This window comes from Apteryx rowi, unplaced genomic scaffold (genome assembly GCF_003343035.1).
Source record: "Apteryx rowi isolate R43461 unplaced genomic scaffold, aptRow1 scaffold_31, whole genome shotgun sequence".
NCBI lineage: Eukaryota > Metazoa > Chordata > Aves > Apterygiformes > Apterygidae > Apteryx > Apteryx rowi.
This window is the reverse complement of record NW_020449530.1, coordinates 3,027,338-3,041,738: the sequence shown is the minus strand read 5'-3', so window position 1 is coordinate 3,041,738 and position 14,401 is coordinate 3,027,338. Positions and strand designations below refer to the sequence as shown.

General features: G+C 36.3%; 1 protein-coding gene across 5 annotated transcripts in view; it reads left to right on the top strand.

The window, feature by feature from the left end:
* ERC1 (ELKS/RAB6-interacting/CAST family member 1) overlaps positions 1–14,401 on the top strand; it is a 315,358-nt gene that overhangs the window by 91,673 nt on the left and 209,284 nt on the right. For all 5 annotated transcript variants that reach the window (XM_026070417.1, XM_026070415.1, XM_026070416.1 and 2 more), the window contains 2 exons: positions 156–323; positions 8,100–8,267. In XM_026070417.1, the coding sequence (XP_025926202.1) occupies positions 156–323; positions 8,100–8,267 (336 nt within the window). The remainder of the gene's footprint in view (positions 1–155; positions 324–8,099; positions 8,268–14,401) is intronic.

The window sequence follows — 14,401 nt, the reverse complement described above, 5'->3', positions numbered from 1 at the left end:
CTGTTCAAGATAGCTAAAGGCTTTAAAACTCTGTGGGATGAGTTGAGGGTATCATACCTTTTGTTGGTAGCTGCGTGAAGTTTTAGTTATTGTTGTAGCAAAGGTATAAATTGATAATTATTTTTTCTTTTTTCCACCTTTCCTTTCTTGTTCAGATTGGTCAGGTGAAACAGGAGCTGTCACGCAAAGATACGGAGTTGCTYGCCTTGCAGACAAAGCTGGAGACCCTCACAAATCAGTTCTCAGACAGCAAGCAGCATATTGAAGTTCTGAAAGAGTCTCTTACAGCTAAAGAGCAGAGAGCTGCCATCCTGCAGACAGAGGTGAAATGGGAAGTTCTGTACTTGTTGGCTTTCCATAGATGAAGAGACAGAAAGGGTTCTTTTCTTCTTGATTAGATTATACAGTTTACTTAGAAATTTTTGTCTCTGAAGAATCTGTGGTGCACTGTAATCTGTCCCATAGTGATTTAGTACTGCTTGTTCTGAACACATTGCTGCACATTGTTTCTTTGATTATACGTTTTGGATTCTCTAGGCTAGGAGATTGATAGTTTAAAAAAAAAAAAAAAAGTATTTGTGTATGGGTGCACACATCTCCCTGAGGGTGAATGCACACTTACACTACATGCTGCACTAACATGCAGTCAGTATGCTAAACTGGAAGCTGCAATGCGCAGGGGTTATTTTCAATGACCTCATAGCCAAAAGAGATAAAGAAAGGAAGAGTGATCCAGTGGCATACAGCTCACTGTGGCTTCATTGCTACTGTCAATTGTACAGGACCTCTTGCATGCAAGCCTGTGCTTACACCTGAAAGACAGGGTTTCATATTTTATGGTGCATATTCCAAGAAAAAGAAAATGTATTTTCAGAAATTTGGGATTTGATAACAAATGTTTAATGAATTCCCATATTATGTAAGATGCAACTGTAGTTATGAATGGCAAATGGTTAATAAGTACAGCATATAAATTTATTGCTTCTGGAAATTCTTGAACAACAAATATGAAATGTTGTATAACAACAGCATTTCAATCCACTGGCATGGAAGATTGTAGTGCTTGAAAAACTCCAAAAGATGGCAGTCATGCATCAAAAAATCTTTGAGTTGTTGCAGCTAAAACCATAAAAAGCCAAAAGAGCTAGGAAATAGGTATGCAAGAGAATTTGGGGGTAACATTGGTAGAAAGATTCCATAATGCAGAGTGTGATAGAATCTATTTGAACATTTTATTCCAATGTAGTTTTTCTATAGCTATGTTCAGTGAATCTATGGGTGCAATTTCTTGACATGCAGAGATAAAAGTTGTATAATAAATATCTATGGCTGTTCTAAGATAGCTTTTGTGATAATTCTCTGATTTGTGTAGAGGCTGAAATTGCAGAATCTGTTTCTAGTAGTGTAGAATCTGCAATCTAGTAGTGCTGTAGCAGTGATAGTCAAAGACTGTAAGTGAAGCAAGGCTTACATGAAGAGATAGTATCTTCACCAGACTTAGCTTTCATAGACAGGGAAGGAAGAACAGACAGGGTCCACAAGTTTATCTCCAGGGCTGAAATAAAGATGGCAATTTTAAAGTTTAAGTTGCGGATAATTGTTCTGTGTTTAAATTTGATTGTTTACTAGATAATTTGAGGTGGGTAATTAATTTGAGGTTACTGAATAGGGAGGAGGTAGCAGATGAAAAGGTACCAAGGTCCTTAGCTTTTCTGGAACAGAAAGAGAAAAATGTGCATCCAGAAGCTTATCTGTTTTTTTGTTGTTTTTTTTTTTAATGGAATTTAAAAAACACAAAAAACCTGCCTTCCTAGTTACCTATTGGACAGAAAGAGAATGGGTTAATTTAATGGACCAATTTTATTGTGATTTACTCCTACAGGCTAGAAAGCTTCATTTAGATTATCTATTTTTATCTTTTTTTTATATTGATATTTGGATTATTTACTTGACACAAGGTTCATTTTCGTTGGTTGGTATAACTATGAAAATGTGTTAGTTTACAATCACAAACATTTTGTTAAATTTGTTCATTCTTTTTTGCTAGTCAAGATTGTACCCTAGATTTGTACTTGTTTATTTAAAAAAAATATTCAGTAGAGATGAGAATTCACAATATTATTGGAACTAGAAATTAGGTAACTAAACATTTAAAAAAGACAAATTGCAGTTTCGATCCATTGTAATGATTGAAAATAATATAGATGTATTATTTCACTGCACAGTATTGTAACAGACTTACAAAGCTAGACACATTCCACTTCTTGCTTTTAAAAAATAAATACTTTTCTGCCAATGAGATGCAGTCCTTATTGCAGCTTACTTTGTTAACAAGTTTAAAAGATTTTCATAAATTATAGTAAAATTCATGTCTTGGCATATATTGTCATAATTTCAACTGTTATGAAAACTAAATGTATTTATTGAAGAATGTGTAATTTAAAATATTTAGAAACAAGACATTGTTATATACACTTGATAGAATAGTTATTAGAAACATTTTGATTTTATTTTAGTTGAAGGCCATAGTAGTTTTTTAATGTAGTAAATTATTATATTCTATTCTCTGACCTGTAATATTATTAAGTAATCATTGAGAATATTTGTTTTCCTCTGATTTCTTCCAAATCAGATTCTCATATAGCACCAGGATGCAATACAAAACCAAACCTGACTCTTTCTCTGAAACATGATTTTTTTTGTCTTTCCCTCTGTCATTCTGTCTTTGGCTTTCACTAAGCTGTTGCTGTGGAGTAGAAATATTAACAATACTGTTTTAGAATGGTGCTCCCCTGACAGAGGTAAATGGGCTGTGGGTTTGCAGGCTTTGCCCTCTGGAACACTGGTTCAACTCCAGTCTAGCACATTCTCCCCAGTAAAATGTAGCAATCTGGTGTGGATTTGACGCATATGAAGAGCTGTTGATTCTCTGTTTCATTGTTGCTGATGCTCTTGACAGAAAGCCTGACAATTAAATTATCATACAGAGCAACCTTTCTTCTGCCTTCACAAGTAGTCCGCTCAGGCATAAGGTTGAAACATGCTAATGAAATACAACACTGAGGAGATTTTTGCTGTTATGTCCTGTGATGTACCTGCTTCTTAAAGGAAAAGATAGCTTTTTATCCAAGAATTTTCACAAAGAATAGGGTAGGAGCATGAGATTCTGTCTGGTCCCACTTGTTAACAACACTGGTCAGTCTTAAAATATAATAAAGTATAATAAATACCTCATGTTTACATAAACGTTTTGAGGGAAAAGAGCATACCTTCATAAGCCTTTGCCTTTTAGTCTTCCATTAAAGAAAACTGAGAGTAGGTGGGGAAAAAGGCATCAGTACAGTATTTCAAAAATTAGATTTTACACCTGCCATAGTAGAAGTACAAAGAACAGTGTCCTATTTTGGGGTGTTTGTCTTGAGGGCTACTGGGTGGAGAGGATAGGCTAGTTAACTTTTCAATTTGTGAAAGAACCTTTGAAAATAGTTCCCTAAATTTACAATCTCTTTGCAAATAAAACAAAAAATAAATCAATATTTATTTTGGAGTTAAGATTCCATCCCTATAAAGTTTGTATTATGCCCCCATGAGCCCTTTAGCTTAGGTCTGTGCTGGCAAGTATGTGGCTTCAAAGGGAGGTTAGTTAGTTCAATCAGTGAGAACATTCCCCTTTATTTTTACATAGTGCCCAAGGTGGCATGAATGTGTAATCAGTCTATTCCATATGGTACATTCAGATTTGTATTCAGCAGAGAAATAAATCCAGTCCTCAGGAAGTATATTAGTGGCTCTGAATATCTTAATAGAGCATAAAATTTTCTAAGCGTCTTTCCTTGTTAGGGCTTGCGCTGGCATTTTGAAACTACAGTTGCCTTTCCCAGTATCAAAGACAGTTAGGGGGCGCACCATGTTTAATGAGGAATGTGTGAACAAGACCTGGGTGTTTCCAACAAGGCTTGTTAGCACTAGCTACATCACAACTTATGCTGACTCCTGCAAACAGTGAGCTCAGTTCACAGGGCTAAATTCACTGTGTTTAGGTATTAACACCTTGTGCTAGAGGTTGTGGAAGAACAGTTGAACTATTTTTCCGACCTGAGCAGGCCCTGCAAATAGTACGTGTCCTGCATTGAGTTTATAAGCCCAGCAAGAACCAGATAGGCTCTGCACAAAGCCGAGTGTGTGCACCTCTCCTCTGTGACATGGTCATGTAATCATATATGAGTTGTCCAGATAACTAAGAGCTGTATGTTCACAGAGAATTCACTCTGAATTCTTCTACAGACCGTAAAGGATATTGTTACAATTTGTATGGGATGGTAAAGAGTCAACTCCAGTGCAATTTGTAAGAAAAATCAATGTTGAAAATAGAGAATTAAGGCCTGTGAACCGCTACTGCACTCAAAATCAGTCAGGAAACATGCTACTTAAATCTTAATTACTGACTATGCTACCAGGAAAACAGCTTAGCCCATTTCTGTGTTATAACTTGTTCAAAAGATAGTAATAGAATGTCACAAAACTTATCCTTTTGAAATATAGCTTCTCATTTCATGTAGTTGGATACTTTACCTAGCAATGTGTATAGTAGGGAAAAAGCAACATTTCACATCGCATACAAAATAGAGTTTTACTTCTTCGGTGCATTTCTCAATTATCTCTGAATTCTGAGTGCTGGCACAGACAGGACAGAATTACTTCAAGCTCTACTTTGAAAAGTAGTTAAGCCCTTATTAGAAATTATAGCAACCTCTGGACATATATTTCAGGACTGGTATTCTGTCTGTTCCTTTTGCTATCAATAACGTAGTCATACCAATAGAAAATAAAAGGTTTGAATTTTGCCATTAGAGAGAGACCATGAAGCTTGGTCGTAACTTATGGGTGATCGTACTTTCTGATTTTTCTGAATGGACTATGGCTTTATTCACTGGTCTAAATCAATGGTTCAACTGTGGTTTGGACAGGTGGCAGTTAAAYGGGAAGAATCACTCGATCTCAGGAAGAGAGTAGAACACTGCCTTTTCTAGACATTGCAGACATCTCCCTAAACCTGTGTGGGAATCACCAGTGTCATAATAATACCCTGATCACTCCTATACAGTAGAGATGTTGGTAAAAATGATTTTTAAAAAAAAAGAAGTGTTTTGAAGCTCAAGTCCTATTGATTCAAGCTCCTTAGTCAATTCTGAAAATGGAACATAAACTTCTATTACACTATGGACATTTGAAAATTTTAGTGATTTCCCTAAGATATGAATTGGTAATATTCCTAAAGTTACAATTTTGATCTAATTGCAAAATCACAGGGGGGAAAAAGGCTTTAGAATAAATTTAAATATTGTGTCATTACCTTTTCTGGTAATTGATGGAGGTGCTAGTGTTCTAGTCCTAGTTTCCAGTCAAAATTCTATGTGCTTAATGTATGGCTGTACATATTGGGAACAGAGTTGCAGAATATTATTTGCTGCTACTGGAAAATTTGATGAAGAAAAATCAATGGTTCCTAACTCAGTTTTTCATATAGAGTTCTTACAGTGAAGAGATTTGTAGTCTTAGGTATGGTACTCAGCTAAAAAGAGGGCTCTAGTATACCTATTGTGTCTTCATCTAGGAAGGCTGTTGTGTTGAAGGTGACAACTAATGTGCGCATTTTACTAAAGCTCTATGGGAAATTGGATGGTACGTTCAGGCTGAGTTAGCAAGCACTTTGTTGTATGAAGAACTAGCAGTTGCCTGAGCTGCACTTTAATATTTTACTTGCCATGCATAATTAAAGGCATGGCAGGCTATTACTGTGCAAGTAGTTAGGTTAAACCTGGGTTAAGACAACACTATCCAAGATGCAGAAGTCAGGAGAAGGGGCGTCAGCACCTCAGTGGCTGTTTGCCTAATCGTTTCCATATGCAGAGAAAATCTTAAGCTGACTTTGTTGAAGTTGGCATCACCTGACTGCCAGAGACCTCAATTCTTGTCACTGTGGGTGGATGCCATACATAAACTGAGTTGACATAAATAAACAAGTAGAGTGTTCTGCCAAGAATAGTGTTAAGGTGATGACTGTGTGTCCTGCCAGCCTTTGAAAATATTCTTGAAAGTGTTTCTTGTGGTTTCCTAGGCAGGGACCTCACGCAAATAAAACCAGGAATGCAATTTACCCCAAACCATAAGTTAATATAGAGTTCAAAGAGAATAATCAATCAGAAAATGGAAAGCTTTCTGTGGATAAATTTTTGTTTGCAGATGTTGAATGTTCACTTAATGCTTTGCTGTAGGCATCTGGAGTGTCTCACATATTTTGCAACACAACTGTTGAGCGTATGTGGATTTTCTTGTGAGGAAGATTTTCAGTTTCCCTTCAAGAATGAATAAAAGTGACTCTTAGCTTCAGTACTAGATGTATCCAGAGTAGGACATATCTGATCAATCAACACTTCTGTGTGTTTTTAAATAGAAGACAAAGTCTGATCCACCTGTTAAACTTTTATAGTATCGATAGTCTTTATAATGAAATCATACATGGATAATACCTGCTACTCTCATATCAGTGCACAATATGTTCCATGCCCCACTTGCTGGGTGAGAGATTAGGAATGTGATTTTAATAATGTATGTGAAAGTGAGAAGGCTCCAGATGTAGAGGTGGCAGCAGGATTGCAGTGCTGATTGGAAGAGCAGGGCTGCTCTTTTCCCCACTGGCAAGGGCTTATTGCTCCACATAAAAAGAATTAGACAGAACAACAAAGGCTTTTGTGAGAGTTACATACTATAAATGTTGAGCCTTAGAGGCAACTTTTTCATTAGCAAATTAAAATAAAGTGGAATTAGAATGACACATTAAAACTAAATGCTGTCCAAAATAGAGTAAATGTACTGCCTGTCTTTAAATTCATTCTCTAGTTGGACTTGTCCAAGTCTTCTTTTTGCTTCATGTCTCACTAGCCTGAGCTGTTTAGAAGGACCAAGAAATTCAAAGATCACCCTGTTTACTCACTGTGACTGATGTCCTGTAATGGATTCAGCTAATAGGAACCAAACCTGATACTGTCAAAAAAGATTAGCAGCCATGCTGGCAGATTTGAGTTCTGCTTGAATGCCAAGTGGATAGGGATCAGTGGGTTTCTTTTGGTATCTTGAGCAGGTTGGGAGTGTTGGATTTCATATTCCACAAAGGTCTTTGAGTATAGTCTGTGCTCTGTCGTGATCTTTTTCCTCTCATCAAATTCGTATTCAGATAGCTCTGATTCCTTCTCCCATTTTTTTGTCATGTGAGCACTGTTTCATTTGTGCAAGAAAAATGTAGAAGGAAAAGCAGAAGCTTCTCAACATGCAGTTTTGAAGTTTAGGGATGCCACACAATTCCCAGAGTGCGTTTCTACATTTATTGATGCCGTGGGAGCTCTAAGTATCTTTATGAGTCCAAATTGCACCCACAGTATTCTGAAATGTGTCATTTGTTCCATTTTATCTGCATCCTTCAGAAAAAGCACCTTGCATTTAAAACTATTTTGTTGCTATTTAAGCCAAAATACTCTTAGCCATCTTAAGGTAGTCCTCTTTCTATGTTCTGATCTGCAGCAGCCACAAAGACCTTTGCTGTCATTACTTGCAGCCTGAGCTAATATTCTGATTAAATGATAGAATATAAAGTAGCTATTTGATACTAATAGTCAATATTTAAATCTCTGCATGTTAGTAATGTTTCCAATAAAGGAACAGTTTTTCTACATGTGAGAGAACTTTCGCTGCTTAGAAAAAATACATTCTAGTGGCTTCTACTCTGAGGAATAAAATTCCAAACTTGTATCCTATAAGACTGAGATGTTAGAAGTATGGTTTCAGGTGTTCCTAGAAGGAGCATTAGTCGTGTAATTTGGGAATAAAACATTTGATTATTTTCATTGTTCAGTCTCCTACCACTTGTGATAACTGTTTTGCCACAAGCTGATGTATGTTGAAGTCTTAAAGGAAGAGATGTTAGTTATCAGAATCTACTTGCAGCTTGACAACACTCACTTTCTTGTACAAGTGCAGTTTCTTTTCTAAAATTTCTCTCCTTCCTTGCTAAACAAATCCTGTTTCTACATGTGTAAATCCAGGTGGATGCATTACGATTACGTCTGGAGGAGAAAGAGACAATGCTAAATAAGAAGACAAAGCAAATTCAGGAGATAGCAGAGGAGAAAGGGACTCAAGCAGGAGAGATCCATGACCTCAAGGACATGTTAGATGTGAAGGAACGCAAAGTTAATGTTCTTCAGAAAAAGGTAAGATTGTAGATGTCGAAACAGGATACATGTCTGGCACATCCTTATTCCTAAGGCTGTCAAAAAGTCTGAACAAGAATTTACGTTTTGAAGGTTAATGATTCAGTCTGTTCATGTAATGAGAAGACAGTGAATGATACATTTTAGTTTAGTCAAAGCTTTGAAGAAAGAAAAGCAGAAAATTTTCAAAGCAAATGTTGTTGCTTTTCAGTGCTTGCATGTACTTCTTCTGCTTCCACTTCACTATTAACAATGACTGAAGTTTTTATAGGAGGGCAGATCTGGTGGAAAATCAATCCTTTCACACCCACCAACTTAAGAAAGCCACATTGATTTGAGGTATAGGACACTGGAGTGACTATGGCATCAGTATGTGAATAAGTGAATGAAGGATTATATCTATAGAAGTAATTAGGATGATTCCTCTGTAACTTACTGAGAAATGTTCAGGAAGAAGTTAGTATATATAACTTTCATTAGAAATACTTAATATTTCTTGGGAGGTAATAGAATAGGGTAATCAGGGTTCAGATCATCCTGCATATCTTTCTGGATAAGAAAATGTAGACCTTGTCAGAGAAATAAGGGAAGTTTCCCAAAGGACAATGAATCCTAGGGCAAAGCAAGTCATTATGGATGATTGTTGTCACATTGCACACAGTATTCCCCAGGCAACTGCTACACATGGTAAAAAGAGAGAAATGCTTGTATCACAATAAATTTTAGTTCACAGAATATTAAACAATTTCATGGAATTCTTATAATTTTAATAGTTCAGAATACTGATTAATTTCTCATGCCTGTTCAGTGACTTTTCTTCTAGTATATAGCTATCAATCATGAGGGTTTAGGACATGTTAAGTTCCATTTGAGCAGACCTCATACAAGAATGAAAGATCAGGTATGGAGGTTAGCTATAAATCAACCATAATTCTAGAATTTCAGAACCCTATTCCCAGCCTTCATGGTCTCATTTTTTGACTGTTCATCCTTTTAGGAGCACTCAAAGGTCTGTAATTTTTGTAGAGTTAGCTTTCTGTGCTGTCTCTTTGTGTTCAAAATGGGTCAGGCACACTCCAAATACTGAGATGCCAGCTGAATGCTTAACCAGGAAGTGGAGACTCTGACATTTGTGCAAATGTTAAATCTCAGTGAGCTTGTTTTATTTTCAGTTACTCTTTAAATTGTTTTTTCACATGTTTTCTCATTTGGTCTACATAACTCTTTAGAATGCTCTTTCTTTGGTTAATTTATAAGCAGTGCTGAAGGTTGTGGTTTAGCTCACTTTTAGTACTTGTTTTCTTCATACCACTGCAATCTGCATTATCACAGTTTCATCTTTGTCTCTTCAAGTGCCTAGCCTATTTTTTGAGGTTTGTTTGCTGCTGCCTTTAAGTAAAAGCACCTGGTCGCTTCAGGTCAGAAAGTAAGGGCCTAGGCTTCTAGATGTAAAGGTTTTGATGTCTTGTTCTCATAGGTTGCTCAACAGAGGACAACACTACTGCAGTAAACAGTAATTTGAGTTGTTGTGAGCTTCAGAACCTGTCTCTGAGCTTCTTAAACACAGAAGACATATAACCTGCCTATGGAAAAGTATCTTTGTTCCCTGCTAGTAACTAGAAACACCACATAGATTTGATTTTGCTTTAACCTTCAAGTTGTTGGAACTATTCCTTTAGCATGAACAGTTAAACTGTGAGGTTTTTAAATCCAAAGATTTTGTGTTCAGCTTCTATAATTAGCAAAACTAGAATATTTTTGTACAGAATCCAGCTGACAATCTTTGTATAGGAGGTTATGTGATGTGATACGGAATTTCTTTTTATTTTTATATCGCCTAAGGTGAATGTGCACAACTTCAGTCTTTCAAAGTTTTAAGTTTGATATCTTTATCTTAACTTTTTATTGTTTGTTCAGACCTGGAATCTGAGACTGAGTTTGGGATTTTCTATAGGTTGAGCTTTGCATTTTCTTCTTGTTTAATTTTTCTTGTCAGGTCTCTTCCATAGAAAAACGAAACTTGGGAAAATATATGAGGGACAGGTCTAGTTTTCTTTATGTACTCTTCAAGTCATGAGAACTTGCATTAAATCTCTTTCATGTGCTAGAGGAAACTGAGATTTTCCCTCATTTTGTCATGGCTGTCCTTCTTTGACTGTACAGGTAGCTGTTTCTGCCCTCTGTCTGGAACTTGAGGAGCCTATAGTTCCTCTCATATTAATGTTTTTCTCTTAAAACTTTATGTTGTAACCTCTGATAGATTTATTTTTTCTTTTTGCATTCCTTATTATATTGAGTTTATGCTCTTATTAAAGTATACAGCCTGTTTTCTGATTTATCCTAGTGCTGTCTTTCAGAGCTTCCGATGACAGTTCAGAATTTTATTTCATATAAAAAGGACAGCCTTTAAACTTTTGCTTCTATGGACAATAGTCCTTTTAATCCTCTCTCTGATTAAAAACTGGTATTTTCAGGCAGATCAGGTTTTAATCTGTATATTCTAATTGAAAGTCTGGATGAATCTGGTACAGTTGAAAGTATCTTCAGAAGCCCTACATAGTAGTATTTTTTACTGGCTCAGTTATCCGATATTAAGTGGTGTTTAGGCACTTTAATTGTATACAGTGAAAGACTATGAAAGAGGTATGGCACAAAAAAAGCTTTTGCTTTTGTATAGTGTTAAGAGTTTTTTTTTTCTATAGATATTTGGAAATATCACCAGCATATATAACTGCTGCTTGTAGTTATGAAGAGGTATGGGGCACAGGTGTTGGCAAGAATTTAAGTGAATTAAGTTTCAGATTAGTTGATACTATTCAATCATTTTTTACCAAATGCTTTTCCTGCAGCATATGTTCAAATTTGAGGATATTTTTGCAGTAGGCACTCTCTTGAACTAAATTTTGAACACTAGGATGTCTTAATGCTAAGTAAAAAGATAATTTGTAACAAATACTAAAATCATAAAGAGGTTCAAATGGAAAGAATTTATTGAAAAGTTATTAACTTGCATAACTTATCCATTTAGAAAAAGTTGTTAGCTTTCTTTTAAAATTTAGAAAGGTCACCTCTTCTAATAATATAGTCATAGCCAAGCCATATATGGCTATGTGGGCATTTGGACTAGTCAAAAAATCCTTTTGTTCATTTTTCTTTTTTTCAGTGAGTGTTTCAGTTGTGTGGTTGCTTACTCTGATCACATTGACAAGAAAATGGTTCATATGGTGTCCAAAACTGTGTTGTACTAAATCCATGCAGTTTCTGACATTGAAGCAAAAATGATTTGAAATGCACTCTTTCTTGGGGCTAGTGGGTCTCTGTTTGATTTGTTAACACAGGTTAACTGCATAGTTTGTTTTATGTGCCATTAATAACCTTGCTATATTGATAAATAAAGGTGGTGAACTAGAAAGTATGCTTTTTGATCATTCTGAAATCCAGAAGAGGAAAGTAATGAATGATTATGAGTAAGAAAGATTAGCAAAATTAACATGACAATTGGCATCACTACTGATAACAAGTAAACACTAAAATACTGGTGTAGGTTACTGAGAAAACCATGTGTATTCACCTTTTAAATTCTGGAAGCTTTCCAGTTTTAAGTGTTTACAGTTAAGCTGCTTTATAGCACCTTTATTTGAGACAATAGAAATAAAGCAAATGCAAGAAATCTGGAGACTGCAAAAATGATCTTTACTGTCTTCGTGTCTGACATTTCATGCAAAAACTTAGTTTTACAGAGTTTGGGGCTCTTTTTTTCCTCATTTCATTGAAAATAAATGTAGCATAAAATCTCATTTTGACTTGTTAGAGTCACAGATAGGGGGAGAATGTTGGAAAATAGAATAGCGAGTATGCTGGGCAAATCTGAATCTGAAAAACATCTGTCTCTCTGTGCTGGTAGATTCGGTTGCAAAGGAATAGGGGAAAAAATCAATACTCTGTAATCGAAGCAGTTTACAGAAATAGCTTTGGGGACAAAAGATAAATAACAGTTACCATGAAAGAGAAAGAAGCAGTGAATCTATCACCTGCTGCTTTGCGGGAAGGTCACGTTTTGTTGTGGCAGGGAGGGATAATGCTCCCTTCATTGTGTAATGCAGCTGCAGTCAAACAAAATATAAGTTTCAGTGTCTGAACATAGGGGTGGTTTTTGGCAGCTCCCCACACACCATGTGTTAGTTGACCTGTGATGAAGTAGAGGAAGAACACAGATTCGTTGTGGCTGTGCTGATGTTATTTGTTTAGCCAGTATTCGGAAAGACTCCAGATGTAGTCTTCTTGCTCTTTTGAATAAGAGGCAGTACCTTTCTCAATGTAAGGTAATGCTCTCTAGTTTTCAAAAAGCTTAGAAATCAAATGTCTTGTGCTTAATGATAGGAAATACTGTGTGGCAGGAAAGAGGGACTGCAAACTGAACTTGTAACTCATTGGTTAAAATCAGTAGTGGTCATAGTTACTACAACAGCAATGTTGATGTCACAGTGTTTGTACTTTAAAGATAATTTTCACTCCATTCCCTCATCCTTTTGCTCTTAGACAGATTTTGCTCTCGGTAGGCACCAACGACTATGAACATTGACCGGTCTCAATATCAAGTGGTCTCGATGACTGTTGATTTCAAGATGTATCACTATGAAATGATGTCTGTCAATATCAATCCCTATCAATAAGCATTGGTACCTCTCGATCTTGGCAGGCATGTATCACTTTTGCTCTCAGACAGATTTTGCTCTCAGTAGGCATTGATGACTATTGCTATCAATGCCTCTCGATGCAGTGAAAATACCAAAGAAATCTGGAAAGTCTTCATTATGTGAGTTCAGCATAATTATCCTGTTTTTGTTTTTTTTCTTGCTTTTTTCATTTCCACTATTCAGGGAGGAGATTAGTTGTTTCATTTCCACAAAGGAAATGACACTACAGAATTTATCTTCATTTTATAGTAAACCGTGACCACTTTGAAAATAGGATCCTTATCCTTCCATTTTGACTTTCAACTTCTCTGAGAATCCATTTAGAGTTTTTTAGAGCAATTGCAGCCCAGGTAAAATGAAATGGCATGTCWTTTTTTTTTGTCTTTTTTTTTTCCCCCCCTAAATGTACAACTAATAAGGCTTAGGGGCATATTTCAGTTTCTTCATACCGCCTTTCAAATCTTTGGTAGATTAGGTTTAAAGGTGACTGATTACCATCCAGATCTTAGGGTTCATTAAAGCAACTTTGGTTTCAGTGTCAGCAAAATCTTTTCCCTCCCAGGAGAGGCTTTAGATCATGAGATTTGMTCTTAACATTTCTGAGCCATATAGCAACATACATCTTTCTGATTTGGAATATCAGTCCTAAAAGGTCCACAAGCTTAGCTTCAGATGGTCTTCTCAATGACAGATATCCCTTAGTTACAAGTGCTGGCAGAGGTGACAGTGTATTCTCCAGGAACTGATCCGAGGAATGTTCTTTTGATCTTCTTGCCTAATCCAGATCCATCATGGCAGATGTCTTCTTGTACACTGAGGTGCACTCCAGCATTCTTATTGTACAGGGCTTTTGGTTTCCAAGAGAGCAGATATTTCACAACTCTTAAGTTAATAATTTTTATGGCCTTCACCAGTGCGTTTATAGCCCATAGTAATAGGCATCTTGTTTAGGTTATAAAATAAAGAGTACCTGACCACATGTATTAATGTACATGCTGAAATTCCGTTCTGTCTGCTGGGAACTTCAAACTTGTTTATTGACAACAATAAATCATCTCCTGGGCATTCTTAGCATTGTAGTGTTGAGCTGGAATTGTTTCATGTCATTAAGCCAGGAGARGGAGACTCAGTATGCTTGACCTAAGTACAAACGTCTACTATTCAGAACATCAACAAGAAGCACCAGGCTTTCTATTCCTCAGGGTCTTTGCTGGATGCATTTGTAGTTTCATGGCAAACTGTTTTATGCCTTTTCTCTGGCATCTCTTGTTCCAAGAATTTTGATCAGGAAAAGTGTTAATGATATGAGTGTGGCTTAGTTCTAGTGGGAGGATTCTTTTAGTATACCACTATCAAGCCCAGCTACTCGATTCGTTTCAGCCCTACAAAAACTTTTAGCACTTTCTGACACCTTGCCACGTTGCATCTCCTGGCATC